Genomic DNA, 22,122 nt, shown 5'->3' on the forward strand with positions numbered 1-22,122 from the left:
TCCCCCTGTCCTTCTCGCTGAACGTGGAACCCGCAGTGGGGACAGCCGAACCATGGCAGCCCTGCTGAGACCCGCCGGCTGGCTCCTGAGTGCTGGGGCGGCCCCGCGCCTCCCGCTCTCCCTGCGCCTCCTCGCTGGCGCCCCGGGCTGGCCGCACGCCGCCCTGTGTCACCCCAGCGCACGCGCTGGGCCGGTCCCCGGGTGAGTGCCCAGGCACTTCCCTCAGCCCGCTTGCAGTGTGGACGTCCCCTGAGTTCTTCGAGGCTGCTGGGGGACGGGTCCCTCTTATGTGCCCTCTCCGTGCCCTCTTCGCCGCGCCAGGGCTAAGCGTCCTGGGGCTTCGGATCGAGCTCCCTCCTGGGATTTTTTGGCTGATTGGATTGGTCGCCTTCAGAAGGTCATGGTCGGGGGCATTGCTTGCTTCCGGCCTGGATCCTTCCGTCAGGCTACCTACTGCCTATGAAGCTGAGGGGGCTTTGAAGGCTTCTGCGACTGTCAGGTTTTACTCTTCCTTAGGTTTGACCCGCTTGCTTGCTGTCCCACGTGCAAGCATTGTTGTTGGTCGATAACAAACTAGGTGCTAGGACTTAGATTTTGAGAGTGTTTTTTTGAGGGGTGAGGGAGGTGATAGCTTGGGAGTTTGGTGTGAGCTAGGGATAGCTCAGAGATGGACGTTTGATTATGTTAGTTTGAGTTTTCCCCTAGATTTTCTTGGAGTTTTCCTCCCAGTATTTACTAGGGTGTGGTATTGGTTGAGAATTGTTACAGTAGGCTCTGTATCAATGAATGAATAAGTGAGCACACGCAAAGCAAGCACTCCATGGAGATATGCGGAGGCAAAGGCAAGTTAAATTCTCAGTGGGTGTCAAACGTGTAAATAAATGCCCTCATGGGTTGAGATTTATCAGGATATAAATTTAGGATAGACTTTGGTGGTAGAGGGGATAGAGAAGTTTGATGAAAGTGTTAGTTTGAATAGTGTTCTGAGAAGGGCAGATGGGTGCCAAGATTTTAGAATCAGAAAAACTGATTTTGAAAGAATGGTGTTTAAAGGTGCTTTGGGAGACAGTTAAGGATCTGGAATAGGCCAGATCTCTATAATGCATAATGCCGTTAGACAAGTTATTTAACATCTCCAGGCCTCAGTTTACTTATTTATAAAATAGGAGTAGTAATAGTGTTGGTAGTATTGTATGTAAAGCACTTAACCTAAGGCCTAGTACCTAGTAAGTGCTTTATTAGTTACTATAATAGCAGTAACTATGATTACATGGTTCTTTGTGGGCCAGCCTGAAAACCTCTGCATAAAATTATATAGAGGAAATGTTTTATGACTTCTCAACAACTTAGTTATAAATCTTTGGAACGTAGCCTACTGGTAACCTGGAGCCTGCCTGGATTTTCTCATTAGGCCTCGATAGTTAACCTTCCGAAATCATGCCTCTGCTTTTGTGCTATATCTCTTGGCTTTCAAAGAGTTTCTTTGAAAAAGGTGTGCTAATTATTCTCATTTTTCTAGTCCTTAAGTCTGTGAGGCCAGAGGAGGGTCAATATTATCGTTCATCTTCACCGTTGCATTGAGAGGAACAACAGAGGGAACACGATGTAATAATAGAAAGGGTATTATTATTAAAAAGTTCTGGGTGTTCATCAGACCTAGGTTCCATTTACTTGCTGTGTAATCTTACCTAACTATTTGATCCTCAGTTTTGTTATCTATAAAGTAGAGGTAACAGGCCTTTCCCCTTTCTTTGTACAGCTTATTTCTTGTCATTCAGGACTCCACTTAAATGCTCTCTCTTCAGAGAAGCCTTACCTCAATACTCAATCTAGAAAACCACTCTATTCTAGTTTTATTATGGCACCTCTCACTTGTCTGATATTTATCTTTTCTCTGTTTTCTTAGTAGAAAATGAATTGCATGAGAGCAGAACTTAGTTTTGTTCTGACTGTGTAGTAAGGTTATAGCAGGTAATAAGGAAGTTTTGGTTTTTTTCCCCCTGGAATCCGAACACTTTTTCTGTTGTCTCCTGTCCCTTAGCCTGTAAGCATACCAAGATCTTTCCTACCTGAAAGACAAAACCTTTCCAAGACTCTGGCCTTACTCTAGATGCTTCCCAGTCTCTCTTCCCTGTCTGCACTCCCATCTCCTTCATTTCATCACTGCACACTCACTCTTCTACCCACTGCAGTCACTACTGCAGAAGCCATCATTGTCTTTTTTTATTGTATATTTTAAAATTATAAAACTCATGTGCCTTTAGGAACAATTGCAAAAATAAGGGGAAAGCAATAAACTAAAAATCACTTTTAATTCTATCACTCAGAGAGAGCCATTGATATATATAACTCCTAGTCACTTATGTATGTATAAGATCCGTGAGATGATCTACTTTCACGGCCTTGACCTCTGGTATATTACTTCCATTTCCCTTTCACGAGACCCTTTTCTTAGCATCAATGACACCACTCTTGTTTTTCTTTAGGATTTTTCTCACTGGCTTTATTGCATCCTTTTTTCTCTGTTCATCTCTTAAATGCTGATGTCCTGGGGTTTTTGTCCTTGGTCTTTTGTTTTCTCATTTTTTTTCATTCTCTTTTTTTGACTTCTTTTGTTTTCAGGGCATCAGCCCCTACCTGCCTGGTTGAACTACAGGTACTTCAAACCCATCACATCTCATATTGGACTCATCTTCCCTCCCAAATCTGTTCCTCCTTTGTTTCCCATTTTAGTGAATGTTGCTATTTTTATCTGCTTCCTCAAGATTTCTTATTCATATTTTATTGACACTTCCTTGCCCCTTTTGTTCCTTCCGCATTGATTGCGCAAATGATTAAGACCTGTTAGATCTACTTCATCTGGAATAAATCTCCTCCACATCATTCCCTAGTCTCCCTGGTAATTTGATTATGTCTTTTTCTTACAAATAGACATTGTGGTGGCTCCCATTAGTTCCAGGATAAGGTGCTTCATAATCTGGATGTGCCTCTGAAGCCTAGCTGCCTTATGAGTTTTTTCCCATGGCATCCTATATTCTAACCATACCAAACTACTACTTCGAAGTCAGCAGGGCTTCTGAAACTATGATGAGCATAAGAATTCCTTGAGGATCTTGTTAAAAATGTAGCTTTTGATTTTGTAGATCTGGGCAGAGGACTGAGATTCTGCATTTTTAACAAGCTTCCAGGTGATAAAGGTGCTGCTGCTGACTAGTAAGGCTCTGATGGGCCATGTTGCACAACTCCTTGCCTTTGAATATAATGTTCACTTTTAGATGTGTCTTCCCCTCCCCCTAATCAAATGTTCCCCTTCTCTATTAAATCTTTCTTGACTGCTTCTCCCATTTGACCACTCCTTTCTAGTGCTTTTTCTCATAACCTGAATCGCTGAAGTTTCCATTAACTTGATTACATGTGTACCCACCAGCACTCCAGACCTGGCTGTAAATACCTTGAAAGCAAGAACTTTGTTTTATTTTTTGTTTGCCTTGGGTTGAGTATATCAATGAAAGTCTTAGACATTGAGGAAGGAATATTGTGAGATGCAGAGAAGTTTGAAGGGGTACTTCGCCCATTCATATAATGCAGTTAATCTCCACAAGTTCACCCTGATTTGATTTCCAAAAATGACTTGTCTGAGGACAAATGAGTATTATTGAGTGAAATTATTAGAATTTATTAAATTGTTTTCAAAATTGAAACACCAACAAGTATATACTTTTATATTCTTTATGCTTACTCTTCATTTTCCTATTTTATTACTTTTTTTTTCTGTTTTTAAACAAATGTTTTCTTAAAAACCAGCTCTTACCCTATCCTCTTGGGAAAGTGAAAGAGCAGACGCTCTTTTTCTCACACTTCTGGATCGGATGCTGCCTATATATTTCTTATGAGAATTTTTAGAATATTTGTGTGCTTCAGAGGAAAGGTAAGCTTTGAGCTAAATTAGTTTGGAAGTAGATCTAGATCGATGATTGACTTAAAGGTGAAGATCACATATTGCCCTGTGTCAGAACAATATAACTTCTCCTAATGTTGGAAGGAAGAAAAACTTTCCCTTGTTTACCCCTCCAAAAAAAAAAAAAAAATCTTAACAAATATTAAGAGCCTGGTTGGGTCCTTTGGGGTTGTAGTTCAGCCTCTGCTTCCTGTGTTTATAAGTTTATCAATTACAGAGGGCTGTGATAGGAACATGTACAGCTATTACATATGTGCTATCCATAGGAAAATATACTGTGGTATTTCAGTACATTTGTTTTGTGATAGAGGATCACTTGAATTTAAGAAGATGGTAATGAGTAGTCAGAGTGTTCTAGGGGAAGAGAAGAGAATGAAGAGACTTGGAGGCTGTACTTTTATCCTGTATGGCCACATGGGACAGGTGGGATGTTGTGGAAGTTGATAACTACAAAGGTCATTTGATTTCTTGAAGCTACCTACCAACGTTGATTAGAAAGTTGGTTACTTGATGCTTGGAAACCGTTGGAGGGTTTTGAGAGGTACACGTTTGGACAAAGTTTACTTAGACTAATGAAGAGATAAGAGGCTGGACATGGGCAGACCAATTAAGGAACATCATTGATACTGTAGGTTAGGGCTAATAGGGCCTCAACTGCAGAACTGAAGAAGAGAGATTTCCTTTTCTTCTTGAGAGAGAGAACAAGAAATTGATAAGGATGTTAGCAAAATTAGGAAGAATAGATTTGGAGATTAGTATCAACAGTAGTACTTTTATAGTTTAGGTCTTTACCATTTTCAAAATGTTAGTATGAATACATCACACATACATTTCATCTTCTGTGAGTTGATATTACAAAGTAGGAAACTGGGGCTTAGAAGGGTGAAGTAATTTATCCAGGACCTCTAGTTGAGATTTGACGGCAGATACTGTGATTCCCTCTTCTGAAGTATTTTGAATATGCTGCTGCGTTTTAGGTGTTGAAGGGATTACTTATGGGCATAAAAACATTTTTTAAAAAGACAATACATGATACCTTATAAATTTAGGAATTAAAGACTATCACAGGTAAGTAAGGATATGATACGATCTCAGAATGTGAACTCTGGAAGGGATCTTTAGAATAATCTAGTCCATCTCATTCTCATTAGATTCTAAAGACATCTTTCTCCATGTCACATCATAGGTCCCAACCTCATTAACTGACTTTATCCCTTTCTGTCATAGTTGAGAGAAATGGAGGTGCTTGAGATAGAGGGGCATCTGGATAGAGGGAAAGGAATAACAGCTCTACGGCTCTACAAAAAAAGATCAATTACCAGATGTTTATTGAGTACATTATATAATGAGCTTTGTTGAGCACTGTTTTGTTAGGAATCTTATATTTGTTATTTTAATGTGATCTTTACAAGGTAGGTTTTTTTCTTCTGATGAAGGAGCTTAGAAAATTCCTTAAAGACCTTTCCCAGAGTCACATAGTTGTTAAATAGTGTAGTTTGGATTTGAATAGGGCTTTTAAAATAAATCTCATGCTTTCTGCTAATACATTAAAAAAAAAAAAATGGCTGTAGTAAATATGTAGTTAATATTTAGTACACTTACATTGCTGGGTCCTTTATGTATACTTTCTCATTGTTGCCTGAACTTTAGGCATTTGTGTACTGCCTTCACATTTTTTTGCCATATCGGAGTACTACCTAAACCATTTATATTTAATATTTTTCTTGACATTGTTTTTAGGTTTAAACTGACATTTTTTTGTAATTTTGTCTCAAGCAAGAATGCTAGTAAAATAAAGAGCTTGCTATGGTAGTTATTTTTAAATATTTATTAAAATAAACGGAACTACTAAAATGGAAAATATTTATATGCTATCTAAAATTATCTTCCCTAGCAGAAATGTGATATTTTAGGAAACAATGCATATCTCAGTTAATCTTTTTGATATCCTTGTGAAGTAAATACTGCATTAGTAAGAAAGAAGCTGTCAAGTCACACGAGAAGACATGGAGAAATGTTAAATGTTTGCTAGGTGAAGGAAGCCAGTCTGAAAAAGGCTACATACTTATTGTATGAGGCAACTATATGACATTCTGGAAAAAGCAAAACAAAACAATAGAGACAAGTAAAAAGTGGTTGCCAGGGATTCAGGAGGAAAGGGTAAGGGATGAATAAGTGGAGCACAGGGCATTTTTAGGACAGTGAAACTGTTTTGTATGGTTCTGGAAGCATGTCATATATTTGTCAAAGCCCATAGATATGAACACACAGAGTCAACCCTGTTATAACCTCTAGACTTTAGTTAATGCTATATCAATATCGGTCATTTGTAACAATGGAGGGGGAAGAGGGTATATGGGAACTCTATTTTCTGGACAATTTTTCTGTAAACCTAAAAATATGCCTTGAAAAGGTAAAGTATTAATTAAAAAATGGTAGAGGCTTAAAAGAGGAGTCCCACGGAAGCCTGCTTTATAAACCTTTGTGAAATACAGATGTTCAATTATAAAATCGTTATTTTTTGTACTAAAGAGTCGAACACCACCACCACCAATTTTTTAAAAAATGAGAAAAGTAACTTTATTTATTTATTATTTATTTTGCCAGAGAAAATTCATGGGTAGCCTGAATATTAGTAGTGAGTGCTGGAGTCTCAGGAGGGAACTTCTGAGCCATTTATGACTCTTTGATGAGGTGATAAAACAATAATTTCTCTCATGTGGTTACATAATTTTTAGTCATCAGAATTTGGAGGCAGTGCATTTCAGCTTGTGCTGACCCAATGGGTAGATAGGTACCTACCTTGTATGCACCTGCCCTTGGACTTGTTCTTTTTTGTCCTTTCTATCACAACATACTATTGCTCCAGGCCGTGAAATTCTGGTTTCCTTCAGGGTGTGTTCAAGTGAATTTAAAAATAAATTTGGGCCAAATAATAAATGTAGAAAGCACTGCCATGTCGGGAAGCACTGGAGAATCCTTTGGTTTAAATATGTAATCCTTCCCTCACCCCAATTTATTTTATAGTAGATTCATATTTGAACTGAGCTAATGAAAGCCAAGCTATTCTTCATACACTTATATGAGACTTAGCTGCATTCATTAATGATTTATTTGAAAGAAAAATTAGCTTTAGAATGAATGTTCAGAATGCTGTGCTGGTTTATTACTATCAGTCTTCTGCCTGAATTTTATTTGTGTTTGTTTGATCTTACATTTAAAAACTGCATTTTAGCAAAGGCTATTTTTTTTTTTTATGCTCTTTCACAGTTTATCAAATTTGGTTTCTGTGAAAAACTTTGGCAGATATACTTCACTACAATTTTGAAATTTTTATATTTGTCAGCTTTTGTTGTTGAACAATATTATTGCACACTCACCTGAACTTGACATTTTTCTGGGTGATTTAAAAGTAATGGTATTTTGTGTTCGCTTGACCAAACAAGGGCATAGTTTAGTAGCAGCTGATCCAGTAGCCAAGTAAATGGCCAGAGCAGACCTTTGAAAATAAGGGATAAATATATGTAGGAGTATATCTTCTGTGGTTTGTAGGTAATAATTTAGCACAGTTAGCTCATTTAACAAACAAATCAACTAGCCATCTACAAGGTACTGCTCATTAAAGTTACAAGGATAAGATGTTGTCTGAGTTAGTATCCTGACTTTTTCTATTTTATTTTCATTCCATTCTGTTTATTTACTTAAGTGAAATCGTTGGTGGCCAGAGTGGTTGTGATTTGTCCCAGATCCTAGTGGTAGCATTTCTAGTCTAGTATCAGTTACTGCCTCTGTGTTTTACATAACTTTGTGGTGAAATTGCTGGGATAGCTTTCTTTAATGTAACATCACATACTTAATTCTTCAATTTGTGACTGGTTTTCCATGTTATTGACATAGGGTAGGAAATCAATAGTTTTATTATTAAAGATTATTACTATGTAAATTGCTATATTAATATTTATTTTGTAATTGGTAAAAATATACATGTCAGAAAAAAAGTACACATGCCTGAAGGCATTCCTGGATTAACAAGTAGAATATTTTCCCACTGTACCTAGTTAATTTATGCTTAACTATGTATTATTTAGTTGTTTGTACTTACTGGCTGCTATTAGAAAATTAAAAATATTTTAGAGTAAATATATAAATCTTTGAATTAGTAATTTTGTGTAAATGATATTTGAATGCAGAGAAAGTTTAAATTCAATTCAAAGATTTATGACAATGTTTCCTTCACACGTAAGTACTATTTTTAAGTTTGGTATTTGTAAATCAGGTACAGCTTGTATTTCTACAGTATGGAATACCTCTGATTTCATGTTTTAGAGCATTTAGGTTGCATGTTAGACCTGTACTATTAAAGTATTGAATGATTTAAAGGTTATTTGCTCTTTATAAACACACACATACTAGTCTGACCTTACCTAACAAACATTTTTTCGTTTGACTTCCTGAAAATTAATGATGTTTAACACCAGTAATCTAGTTTTATTTTTGATAGTTTTCATTAAGGGAGATTAAAAAAAACACAAAAGACATCATATTATGGTTTAGTTTGAAATGGTTCTTTACGGAAGGTTATCAAGACACTGTCAAATAAGAGATTTACTTTGCATACAATTTGTATATGTGCGTGTGATTTTATTTAAAGCGAAATTCAAAACTTTCATACCAGTTTATACTTCCTTGAGCAGAATGCCATTGTACTATGAATTTATGTATTTAGTAACTAATAAAAAAGCTTTGCATAAATTTTGCTCAAAAGGATGACCTAAAAGGATCGTAGTTGACTTAGTTTATTATTAATTGTGTTTCATTTTATAGAGGGCCATTGAGCCAAGCCAGACTGTATGCCATTGCTGCTGAAAGAAAAAATTATCTTCAAGAAGAGTCCACCTCTCAGAGGAGGAATGCCAGTCAATTTGATTGGGCTCTGACGAGACTAGATAATTCTGTCCGAAGAACTGGCCGCATCCCAAAGACTCTTCTACAAAAAGTCTTTGATAACACCTGTGACTCGGGTATTTCAAAATTTTCTGTTCAAAAAGTTGAAACTTCTTAATAAATACTTGTTTGGGGGCAAGCTCGTTGTAGAGCACGTTATTTGATGCTTTTAATTTTGTTGTTTTTATTGATCATCATGGTTTTATGTTATTGTTGTGATCTTTCTTGTCTTTCCGACTCATCAGGGCAAAGTTTTAAGTTAAACATTTTGTTTCAGGTGTTTATTTCAAAATCAAATAAAAATCGCCCTTTTGCTTTTTGCGGTTTATAAGTGATTTTCAGTGGTAAATTTTCTTGGAAGATACTGGTTTTTCTTATCTTTCATCATATAGTAGCAGCTTTCCATAAGATGACCATAAGTGACAGATTCCTGGGAACACTGATAATCATTTCCCTTTTATTATAGCCCTTTTATTTTCACTTAGCTGTTAAAATCTGAGTCACTTATGAAACTTTGATAATCTGGTGAAAGCCTATAGGCCCTGTACTCCACTCCCCCTGCCCCCGAAAAAAAGCCCACATGCAAACACATGCAATAGTTTGAGAGCATTTACCCATCCATGGATTTCAGTCACTTTAATGTGACTGAATAAGCTATAGATTCTAATGATGAGGGATACCAAAAAAGTGTCAGTTATAATTAATGTGCATTTAAATACTGTTTTTCATTTTCATTAATTCGAAGTTGTACAGCTATCACCACAATCAATTTCAGAACAGCTCTTTTACCCCCAAAAGAAACCTTCATACTCCCATCAGCCCCCAAACTCTCCCATCCCTTCCAGCCCTAAGCAACTGCTAGTGTACTTTCTGTCCATTATAGATATGCTCATTCTGGATACTTCGTATAAATGGAATCATACAATAAGTGGCTTGCTTTTGTTTTTGTTTTAAAATCAGCTTTCAGGGACATGTAGATAAAGGACATGGATAAAGGGTGAAGGAAGTTTATATTTTTTGTAATTATTTCTAAACTGAAAATTGATATTCATGGGTTTTCATTGTGCTGCTTCGTACTATTTCATAAGATACCGAGAAGCTTAGCCTTTGAATTGCAGTAAGCACTGCTTATAAATTAGGTTCTTTGTATTTTTGTATTCTATGGTCTTGTAGATTATATAGATTCATAACCTTGCATGCCTTAATAAAGCAGACTGATTTTTAAAAACTTATAATTTTTAGTAACATTATAAATTGTACTTGTGGATTAGGATAGGATTTTTCCAGTTTATAGATATTCTCTTAATGTTATCTTTAGGGAGGCAGGAGATTTTTGAATGTTAACAGAATTCAGTTTAAGTTTTGATATTTAGCTATATGATATCAGTACTATGTTCAATGTAACCCATTAACCTTTTTTCATAGGTTGCCCAGGTGGTAATCAAGCCTTACTTCTGCTGCGCAGCTGTGGTTCTCTCTTGCCTGAGCTAAAGGTCTCAGAGAGAACAGAATTGGCTCATAGAATATGGGACAAACTTCAGAAATTGGGTATGACTGTTTTAAATATGTGATGTATATAAAAGGTGTAAATTTTTTATCCTGTAGTAAAAGAGAATTTCTTTACATTAATGCTGTAATTCAATTTTATGGAGGGGCTACTTGATTCATAATTTTTTTGTAATATTTATTTGGTGAGTTATAGTGACATCTAGGGGCATTAAGAATTAAATAATTTTTCATAAGAATTATTACTTTTATGGTAAGCTAAAAAGCAAAGAACAAACTAAAAAGGCTTTTGGCCTGTCAGTTATAAATGCACATACCATTTCACCAGGTAGTTCCATTTAGAATTTAGATCCAGATATACCTCATTCGCAGAAGGATATTCTTCATTGTAGCTTGTTTATAATAGTAAGAAATTGGAACCAGCTTTGATGTCCCTTACTTGAGGATTGGTTAAATAAATGAAAGTATTCGTAAAATAGAATACTCTCCAGCTGTTAAAAAAATAAAGGAGTTCTTTATGTACTAATGTAGAGTATTCTCCAAAATGTAAATAAAAATTAAGGTACAGAACAGTGTGTACAGTATGCTATCATTTTAAAGAAAAATGTTTATGTGTAGACAATGTTAAAATATTTCTGGAAGAATGATAAACTAGATACAAATTTTACTCTATAGCTTTTTATACTTTTTCAGTTTTGAACTATGAACATAGTACCTATTCAAAAAATAAAATAGTTTAAAAGATCATTTGATAAAATCTGATGTCCATTCCTATTTAAGATTTTAATAAATCTTAACCACCTAGGAAGACCAGGTGCTGTAGGCGTTAAAAAAAAAAGAAAGATTTTAATAAATCTTAGATGGATGCTTCTTTGACATATTAAAATCTCACGCCAACAACTAATAAATATCATTTATCATGCCAATGAAATAAGATATGAAACAATACTAGAAATTATTATTTTCAGGTGATGTGCGTTTTACCTGTAAAATCCCAGAAAATCAACTTACAGTAAAGTACTTAGAAATATAAAATGATAAAAATCCATAACTTAAATAATATTTAGAATAAAGACATTTTTAAAACATTTTAAAAAACAGAGATGAACTAAATATTCCAGAATGGAAAAGGGTTTTCTAAGTGTAAAAGCAACAGAAAAGTGAAGATAAAGAATTGACTCTATAAAAACTAGAAATGTCTGTTTGTCACATAATTTAAAAAAAATATCAAACTGGCAGAAACGTGTGAAAAAGGTTATATTCTAAAATACAAAGAAGCCCTGACATAGCAGTCATAATGTTAACATCTCAATAGAAAGATAGACACTTAATACTTTCTATTATATTTTCTCACAAACATGTCTGTCTTCCATATCCTACTTGATAGTGGAATCCATAACATCTTTGTTTGCCAGTAGCATGATGCTTTGTACATATTACACTTGATAAATACTTGTTGAGTTAATATTGTCAGAAGCCTAGTTTATTGCCAGTGTGACTCTTGTTCACAATTTTGTAAAGCAGTAAAAGGTATTTTAGCTTAGGTAATGTGTCCAGAGTTACAGAATGAGCTATTGACAGATCTGAGACTGGAACTGAGATTTCCAAACTGAAAGGACTTCTGGAGGAAATGCTGGAAATGATAGAACCTCATTTCAATGTTGCCATGTGCTAAATTTTAAAAAATAGAATTACTTCTGGTGTACCTTCTTGGCCACACCATGATAATATATGTCTCCTTAACTTTTTGTTTGTTCAAGTTGTTCACCTTTTCTCAAATGGTCTTTATTTCTTACTTTTTAAATCAGTCCATTTTTCAAGCTAAGGTTTAAGTCTCTCCATTCTAGAGTTTTATCTCCAGTCCAAGTTAGAAATGACCTATGAAATTAACTAGACATAATAATAAACATGGGAATAAAAATTTTACTGAGTTCATAGAAACATTTTTGGCATCCATAGCACTATTCCAATGTGAGAGAAATACATGAAACAGCAGAGTTATATTGAATATTGATCTTGACTCAAATCTATGAAAACCTAGAATATATGTTACTTATCTGGGTTTTGAACAGTTTCCTCAGCTTCTCCAACAAACCAGAGTGAATGTTTTTACAAAATTATAAAATATACTATCCTTCAGCCATAGAGCTATTGTTGGCCATTAGTAGAGTCTTCAGCTTGACTTGATGATTTTTCTACAAGTTTTTAGACATTATATGGTAACATTTTGCATAATCATATTGCAGATGCTGAATTGCACATGGTTCTCTATGAGGCCCTATATAAAGAATTATGGTGGTTAAGAGATTGGGCTCTCAAGGCAGATCACATGCATTCAAATTTATGGTCACTTACTAACCATGTGGTGTTGGACAAGTAAAAGTCAGTTTTCTTCATCTTTCTTCATATGATAATAGTACTTGCCTTGAAGCTTTTATGAAGAGTAACCGAGTCTCTATATGCAGAGCACCTAGCACAGTGCCTGAGACATAGTAAGCTTTCTACATATCTACTAAGATTAAAACATATTAATTTAATAGAACTAGTCTCTGCTGGCTTGAATCTCAAACTGATAACCAACCAGATACTGACCATAGGCCTGGTGGCCACAGGCAGATGAATATAGATACGAAATTTATAAAAACTTAGTAAAACATGTTAGCACTAGATTAATATAACCATGATATCATGAGTAGATATAGTAAGGCTGAATGATAACCTTAATTGATGTGGCCTTACACAAGATAGACACAGAAAACAAAGGGCTTTGGAATACAGATAACTAATAGTAGCAGAGTAGAATTGGTGTTCAGCAACTGGGGATGGAGTGGAAGGAGAGCCTTCAAGCAAAGGCTTTGAAGGCCTGGTTAGTAAATAAGCAAAACTGCCAGCACAGTCTTACCTGTGTAAAACAACTGATCCATCTGTCCCAATGTGTCAGTAATGTGGCAAGGACTACTAATATAGAAAAATCTTTTAGTCACTTTAAATACAGGGATATTGTCAGCATTTTGTAACAGGAAGGGAATACTATACTTCATAAGTAAGAGACCTCTTAATATCTTACTAGGCAGATGCTTATAACTGTACAGTAATTCAGTAATTACTAGCTTACATGTTTAACTTGCTCTGTTCTGATAGGATTTCTACATAGAAGGATCTAAATACTGAAATGATCATTTTACTCTTTAAGTGTACATGTTGTGATAAAAGGATCTGATTTTAAGTACTTTTCTAAAAATTTGATTTAAATTTTATTTGTAGGTACCGCGTATGATGTAAGTCACTATAATGCTTTACTTAAAGTCTACCTTCAAAATGAATATAAATTTTCACCAACTGACTTCTTGGCAAAAATGGAGGAAGCAAACATTCAACCAAACCGAGTAGGTAGTTGCTGTTGTAAATGTTTATTGGTCACATCCGCTGTTTTTTTCACAAGAAAAATATTAAAAAATATTAACTGGCCCATTTTATTGATAGGTGACTTACCAAAGGTTGATTGCCGCTTATTGTAACATGGGAGACATTGAAGGAGCCAGGTATGAAGCTCCGTAAACATATATTTAAGCAAACAAATTTAAAAGTCTTGTAAACCTGGAATATATTCACTCTTCTTATTTTTTTTAAGTTTCTTCTTGGTAGGGAAATTATTTCAGAAGTATTTTAATCTAGCAAATTTGGTAATATGATTTAGGTAAAATATAAAAATTGTGTAAGAGGGGAAAGATAAGTGAAAATTGCTGTCTTAGTTAAAAACTTGATTTACTGGAGCAGTGGTTTAAAATTGTTGAGGTATAAAGCTGGCTTTACTTTTTAATTGACATTTCCTAAAAGAAATGTTCTTAGCCATTTAAACTATATTTATTTATAAAACACAATATCTTTATGTCGCTGATTCATATAAAATCAGTTGTGACATTTCTCTGCTTGTGTAAAATTTATTACTACTTTGGGATAGAGGCTTAGAAAGTAAGGGATAAATTACAATGTACAATCTCATTTTTAACTAAATGAGTCTTATTAAATCCGTGCTTTTTAAAGGTTAGTAGTATAGAAGAAACAGTCAGATTTTAAAAAATTATCTGCTATTTTTAACAAGAGTACTTCAAGACAATTACTATAATTTCAGGGAATGTTTTTTGTGTGTACATGTTGTAAAAAGTGTTTTTGATGTTTATTTCTAAGGAATATTTTCATTTCTTTTTTATTGCAGCAAGATTCTTGGATTTATGAAAACTAAGGATCTTCCAGTCACAGAGGCAGTATTCAGTGCCCTTGTTACAGGGCATGCAAGATCTGGGTAAAGTTCAACCTAAGGTTTTATTCTCAAGTTAGATTTAAATTATAGAAAATTATTGTAGAAAATTCTTAAGCTGTGTTTATCTACCCCTTCAAAAAAAAAAAAAATCAGTCGTGAGAATTGGGGCATACACAATTTTAAAAATATCTGTTCCATAAAACTTTTATTTAAGAATTTACTTTCACTTTAAAAAAATTGGACCTGATTCAAAGTAATAACTTTGTGAAGTTTATTAACTGATCTGCTGGTGCCCTGGAGAATATTTCATTTTAAGAACAATTTACTAATTGTTATTCTTCCCTAAAAAGCTAAATTTGAGTCATAACATACTTAAAGAGTACATGCTAATGTCTGTGTAATTATTACACAATTTAGTTTCTATTTTGTAAAAGTTATCTGTGAAAATTTGAGATGTTTACAATCTTTATTATTTCAGAAACCTATAACCAGTTTAATATATATTTATCCTTTTCTGATGTTAGCTTGTTTCTAGATGACACTTCAGAATTTTTAATCTTATTAAGCATAGGTAATACATTTTAGATTAAATGAAAATATTACATTTGGCAGTATTATAGTAACCTGTTTTATTTTCTTTTAATTAACTTACAGAGATATGGAGAATGCAGAGAATATTCTCACCGTGATGAAAGAGGCTGGAATTGAGCCTGGTCCAGACACATACCTAGCCTTATTAAATGCATATGCTGAGAAGGGTGACATTGACCATGTTAAGCAGGTATGACTTACACCATGTAAATAAATATACTTTAAAGTCATTTGTATAAACGTACATTACTTTTTTCATGAAGCAGAAAAGTATAGTTTATGTCTGTTTTTAAAGATATCTCTTGTAGACAAGAGATACCTACGTGATTGTGGCTATTTTGCTTTTCTTATAGACAATAGTATTGAAGGAGAATTCTTACAGTTAGGTACCTTGGTGTTAATATAACAGTTATTGTTGAAACAGGATATTTCTGTTTTGTAAAAGAAGTCCCAAATCTTTAGATGCTGTATGTTCCTAATTTTTAAAATCTTGGTATTTTAATTTATTTAGCTTTAGTTAAAGAATACTGGTTTCTAACTTGTTCTAATTTTTGGAACTGTCTATAGACTCTGGAGAAGGTGGAGAAGTCTGATCTTTACCTTATGGACCGTGATTTGTTGCAAATTATCTTTAGCTTCAGTAAAGCTGGATATCCTCAATATGTCTCAGAAATTTTGGAAAAAATTGCATATGAAAGAAGATATATTCCAGGTAGATTTTAAAAGTTTACTTTCATGATTTTTCTAAAAATCTGAATTACTGTTCTTACATGATGAAAAGGGCATTCTTTAACAATAGGGAATTGTAGTAGATGAACAAAGGACTCAAAGTCAGCTTAATAAACTTAATGATTTGCAAGTGTTTCATTATTTAGGCAGATATATCCTTTTGGTGTTTGTAGGTCATAAGTTTGTCTTTCATATTGGTTGCAGTGTAAAAATAAAGTTCCATTCAGTAACAAAAGACATCTTTGTTTTTCTTCCCAGATGCAATGAACCTCATTTTGCTTTTAGTCACTGAAAAGTTGGAAGATACAGCATTGCAAGTTCTATTAGCATGTCCTATATCAAGGGAAGATGGTCTGAGTGACTTTGGCAGTTTCTTTTTACGGCACTGTGTGACTATGAATACGGTATTCTGTCCATTATTACTTGTAGACAGTGTAATAGGCAGTGAAATAAGATTTTTAAAAAATATAAGCATCTATTATGAGATTAGACCAATCATAAATATTATGGAAACTTTGTTTTCACATTATAAGATTATTGAGTAGAAAGGGGATGAGAAGTTCAAATTTTTCATCCCCAAAGTGTTAGAATATTTGCAGAATATCAAATGGTAAGATATTTGTAGATCCAGTTGATGTGTGCCGTTTTTTCCCCTAGCCTGAAGAGAAGCTGAAAGACTACTGTAAGAAGCTAAAGGAAGCCCAGATGCACACGGCGCCTTTGCAGTTCACACTCCAGTGTGCTTTAGTAGCCAATAAAGCCGGTACTATATTCTTATAATTTAAACCAAACTAAATAAGTTTTTCTGAGGTAGCTTTGTAATATTTTATGGTATCTCTTTCAGATTTGGCAAAAGCTCTAATGAAGGCTCTGAAGGAAGAAGGTTTTCCTGTCAGAACTCATTATTTCTGGCCATTGCTGGTTGGACATCAGAAGAAGAAAAATGTTCAAGGTTAGGTTTTGCCTTTTACAGATTTGTGATGGTTCAGAGATCCATTGTAATAGTTTCTACACACATCTAATTGAATTCTTTGGGAAAGCATACTTACTCCTGAGTATTTGATCTTCTTTGAAAATAGAATTGATTTAAATCATAGTAAAATATTAAGGATTTTATAAAACAAATGTAATAGATTTCTTTCATCTTAATTAACATTTCATTTCTTAATTCATCTCTGATCTGGATATTCAAACTTGTGAGTGTAATTTTAAATAGTTCATTATTTTTAAGATTTTCTAAAACTAGTTCTTGGTTTTATGTATAGGGTTAGAAGTTAGTTTGTTTGTCTAGCCTTATTAAAAATAAAGTTATATGTAATCAGGACATTTTCTTTGTGGACCAGTCTATTTCTTCTTAAATGAGCTGAGTTACAATAATAGGAAAGAAAAGAAAACTTTTATTGCGAAATGAGTACTCATGACCTGACAGCCTGCTGATTGAAGGACAGAAATGTTCAATCTTTCAGATTCTTAAGTACGTTTAAGCGTTTAACATACTTTTCTTTGTACACATGGGATGTCTATAGGATATGAATAAGAATTGAACAAATATTAAATTTTAGAGTACAGTATCTAATTCTTTGGTTTGCATTATTGGTAATTCAGAAAGAGTAGTATCATAAAAAGATGCTTTTAACAGAAGTACTTCCCCCATGGGGAAACAAAAAATGGTCTTTTTCATTTTATCTCGCAGTATAATGTGCTTTAGAATGAGATGCAGAGTTGTTAGTATGACACTGGGTGACAAACAAAATGCACAAACAACAAAAAAAGTGCTTTTAGCAGACTTTCATATTGCAATTTTATTTTAAATATATAGCTGTCTTATGCTTTGAAGGAAATAGTGAAACAAGTATTCCCTAATTGTTTCTGGCTATAAAAGTCTCTAAATCCTTTTTAGAAAATCTTTAGAAAACAATATGCTAGTTGATTAACTCTTTGCATAGCCTCCAGTTCTGAAAGCTCCAAGAAGTAACCTTTAACCCAGTATTTTTGAACCACGGAAAGTTTCTATCATTCCATGAAAATTCGAGGGCATATTAGTATTGTCCACCTTTACATAGATGTGAAAATGTATACCCCTGTTGAAATGTTTGTTTATCAAGTAAATTTGCTTTCTTCAACCTTAGCACTCTATCTAGACTTGAATCGGATACCACATTTTTACTACTTAGTACACATAAAAGAATTCAGGGAATTTCTTTCTATAGTTGTAGCTCAAAATAGTAAGTGAGGTTTATCTTCAATCTGTCTTTTCTTAGAATCTTAGAATTTAGATTTCAAAGGTCCCTTGTTGAAAGCTCACATTATATTGATGAAGGAACTGAGAGCTGCAGAAAGATTCAGTGACTTACCTTAAGTTACACATCTAGCTGTCTGTAGTGCTCGGACTAGAATTGAGAATTTTTGTCTTTCTATTTTAAATGCTCTTTTTAAATACCATAACACCTATATATTCGACATCTGTATGCTGAATTTATTTTATGAAAATTCTTAGCTATTGGTTAAAAATTGGGTACTGATTTTTATATTAAGGACATTTTTTAAAGTATTACCAAGTTTTTAAATCAGTGGTCTTTTTTTTTTTTAAAAAAATTTTATTTTCCAGTTACAGTTGACATGCAATATATTAGTTTCAGGTGTACAACATAATGATTAGACATTTATATACCTTATGAAGTGATCACCTGATAAGTCTGGTAGCCATCTGACACCATACGTAGTTATTACAATATTATTGATTGTATAATCTTCCTTCATGTAACAGGGAAATGGCTGTTATGTATTATATATCGTTTCTTTGGTGTAAGGTAAGAAAGCAACATTCTTATTAGTGCAATGAATTTGTACTTTATCCATGGAAAGTCATTTATAAACTGGTAGAAATACCACAAGAAAATAATGGCTGCAGAGCTGAAGGATGTAGAGGAATGTTTCCTATGGAATAAATAAAACCCTTCAGGATATCAAAGAAAGATATCTAGGGGTCAGTTCAAACTGAACCAGAGTTTTCAGTAATGATGATCAAATTTTTATTGAATTCTAGAATTTTTCTGGCTGCAAATTTATCCATCACCAATCCCTAAGAAAAACTCTTATAATGACTTCCTCATGGCTCATCTACTAGTATTTTTCTGTGGCATAAATGAAAAAAATTACCACTTAGAATTTTAGCACGTTGGCCTGAATTAGAGGAAATAACCCAGAATGACTAACAATCTCTTGGTATATTTAGAAAACATAAAAATTAGAATATAGAAAAGGTAAAATATGTAAGGGATAGCTGATATGAAAGCATAAATGTCAGTTAAGTGAAGTGTTTGATTAGAGGGTACTTTTCAAAAAGTAAGAAGTTGCCTCCTAATAAAGTGAGTGCTCTGGTTAAAATCTGAAATCGTGGAATAAATAAATGGTCATAGCTGGTGTAAGTTGCTCAGGTAAACCATATACATATATTTCTCAAAAGTTTGAACTATTTTAATTCTTATAAAACTTTTTGAATGGAGACTTTCCTCTTGATTCACAAACTTTCTCATGACTACATTTAAAATATTCGTATTAGATTGTGTATTTAGTTCAGATTTTTTTAAGTTCACAGAGGTTTGGGTTCCATGCTATCTATGTTAATATATGATTATTTTAATCTTTTTTGAAAATATGAATTGTATTTTTTAGAGGGATGTATGTAGTTATGTCAGATTAATCACTTTTTTCTCCTTATTGATAAGTGTTTCTCTCTTTCCATCTGACTACAGTTGTTGAAGTGAATATCTTTTTTATGCTTCCTCAGAATGCCTGCGGGAGTGACTGAACTTACCTAGGTGAAGGTGTGAATCCAGGTTTTCTTAAACCTGCTTCAGTTTCAGTTAGAAAAATTCATAAGTTAAAAATGCTGGTTACACACGTCATCTAGGTAAACAGAGTGAACTCCTCCCCCTGAAAAACATTATTGGAAAAATGAAGAAGTAGGAGAATAAAAAGTATTTGAGGCATAGATGATTGAGTGAAGTATTTTGTACAATAAGAATTATCAATTTTTGGCCTGTTTTCAAACATTAGAAAATCAAATATCTAGTTACCTTATGCTACATTTAGTCTACATATCATTTAAGGAAAATTTTTGAATTGTTAGAGTATTTTAAGACAGATTAAAAAATTAAATTATTATTGCTAATATTAAATTTATTTAATATTTTAGAGTTTCGCACATATTTTTTTCTTTAATTTTATTGACTACCCCGAGAGGTAAGTGGGGAGCGTTATTATCATTTCTATATTACAGAATTTTACTTATTTCCCAGTTCTGTTTCTTTTCTCCTTTTTCTTTTAGTCAAACAAAATGCTGAGTACTTTTCCTTCATTATGGTTCAGAAAGTAAATGAACTAAACTTTCTGATCTTTTGTTAATTTATTTCAGGTTTGTCATCTCTTCTAAATTTTATCTTACAGGTATAGTCGAAGTCCTCAAAGGAATGCATGAAATGGGAGTAAATCCTGATCAAGAAACATATGTAAATTATGTGTTTCCATCGTTTGATAGTATAACGTCAGTTCGTGCTATTTTGCAGGTGAGCATAAGTATGGTTTTAATTTCATAATTGAAGAGAATATCTTTCCTCCCTAATGTTTTGTGGTCACCAAAAAAAGAAAAAGTCATTAAGCTGAGCATTAAAAATGATCGTGTCTGTATACAATTTCAAAAGCTTTGTAAAAATACTGGTTAGTGTAACATCTGTAGTGGTTAAACTTGAAACTTTAAAGAAGTAAAGCAGCATTTTTCTTGTGTGTTGAAAGACAATATGTCGGTATCAAAAAAAAAAATTAAATAACACAATATTTGCTCCTGAATCCTACTCTACAATGCAACTTTAATTTTCATCTTTTGAATATTACTTTGTACTTTTCTATGAATTTTCATAATACACTCATAGCTTATTTGTTATTTTTTTTAAAAAATCATCTTTAGTTTGACTCTAAAGCATTATTTTCCTACCCAGTACTTCCTGTCCTCATGAGAACAGGAAAGGTCTTTATGAAAGAGAATATGATGAAATTGACTTAGTGTGTTAGATCAGCAAGGATTGCACTTTCTATTTTCAAAAGAAACTGCTATACAATTTGGAACAACATGACAGAGCACCAAATACTTTAATAAGAAATATTTCATTCAAAGATCTGTTTCCTAGATGGTTATTCACCTAATGCCTCGATTTTTCTAATATTAGAGTGTTCTTTTCTTTCTTTGAAATAATTACATAGTTACAGCTCTCTGAAAGATAGAGTTTGTCTTAAGTGTCTGTACCTCTCTTCCCCAAGTACTTAACAGAATATTCTGAGCCTGTGCTGTATATATTTTACTGTTAAAATATATATTAAAAAAATAGTTCCCCTAAATCCTTATTTCCCTAAATCCTTTTTTTCACTTGGCACCTTTCCATTACAGTGTATAAATCCACCAATTATTTTTTATGCTTGCATGCTGTTCTATTGTATGGATATACCATAATTTATTTTTATTTATTGCTTATTATTGATTAGGTGGTTTTTAATATGGTGCTGTTATACAGTGACTCAATAAATGTATTCGAGCTCATTTTTGGCTTATGTACTTAAATTATTAAAAATGGTGATGTTGGGACAAGTGATTAACCATTCGGAGATAAATTAAATTTTATTTTTACCTCACCGTATACCCCAAAAGATCATTTTGATCAATACATGAATTTTTGTATTGTTTTAAATCAGAGAATTGTCCTAGTGTCTTTAGTAGTAAATTCTTCCTAGAAGGAAGACACTGTACAGGTAACAGGTTATCTGAACTTGAAGAGAGGCATTTAATTTGGAATGTTGGGACTCCATCTCATAGTTTTTGCTAAAGTTCAATTATTCAGTTTAGGTATTGTTCTAGAAAATGATTCTTTAAATGAAGGATTATCAGAGAAAATGGTCATATAAAGAAATGGAAAAACAGGAAGTTTGGCATATCATAATGTTTTTAGCTGAGGCATATTATCATTGAAATGTGCTTTATCCCTAGGAAAATGGATGTCTACCTGAAAGTAATGTATTTTCTCAAGCTGAATTGAGAAGTGAAGCAGTAAATGGGAACTTAGACTATGTTTTGTCATTTTGT

General features: G+C 33.5%; 1 protein-coding gene across 1 annotated transcript in view; it reads left to right on the top strand.

Annotated features, from left to right (window-relative positions):
* Window position 1: 1 nt before the first annotated feature.
* The window catches only part of LRPPRC (leucine rich pentatricopeptide repeat containing), a 90,748-nt gene continuing 68,627 nt past the window's right edge, over window positions 2–22,122 (top strand). The window contains exons 1-13 of the mRNA XM_039887280.1: window positions 2–201; window positions 8,783–8,979; window positions 10,328–10,450; window positions 13,673–13,794; window positions 13,892–13,950; window positions 14,625–14,711; window positions 15,324–15,450; window positions 15,828–15,972; window positions 16,248–16,393; window positions 16,647–16,752; window positions 16,834–16,941; window positions 20,439–20,557; window positions 22,027–22,120. Coding sequence (XP_039743214.1) covers window positions 53–201; window positions 8,783–8,979; window positions 10,328–10,450; window positions 13,673–13,794; window positions 13,892–13,950; window positions 14,625–14,711; window positions 15,324–15,450; window positions 15,828–15,972; window positions 16,248–16,393; window positions 16,647–16,752; window positions 16,834–16,941; window positions 20,439–20,557; window positions 22,027–22,120 — 1,582 coding nt within the window. The 5' untranslated portion in view covers window positions 2–52. The remainder of the gene's footprint in view (window positions 202–8,782; window positions 8,980–10,327; window positions 10,451–13,672; window positions 13,795–13,891; window positions 13,951–14,624; window positions 14,712–15,323; window positions 15,451–15,827; window positions 15,973–16,247; window positions 16,394–16,646; window positions 16,753–16,833; window positions 16,942–20,438; window positions 20,558–22,026; window positions 22,121–22,122) is intronic.

The sequence above is a fragment of the Pteropus medius genome, unplaced genomic scaffold, assembly GCF_902729225.1.
Source record: "Pteropus medius unplaced genomic scaffold, Ma_sr-lr_union100, whole genome shotgun sequence".
Classification (NCBI taxonomy): domain Eukaryota; kingdom Metazoa; phylum Chordata; class Mammalia; order Chiroptera; family Pteropodidae; genus Pteropus; species Pteropus medius.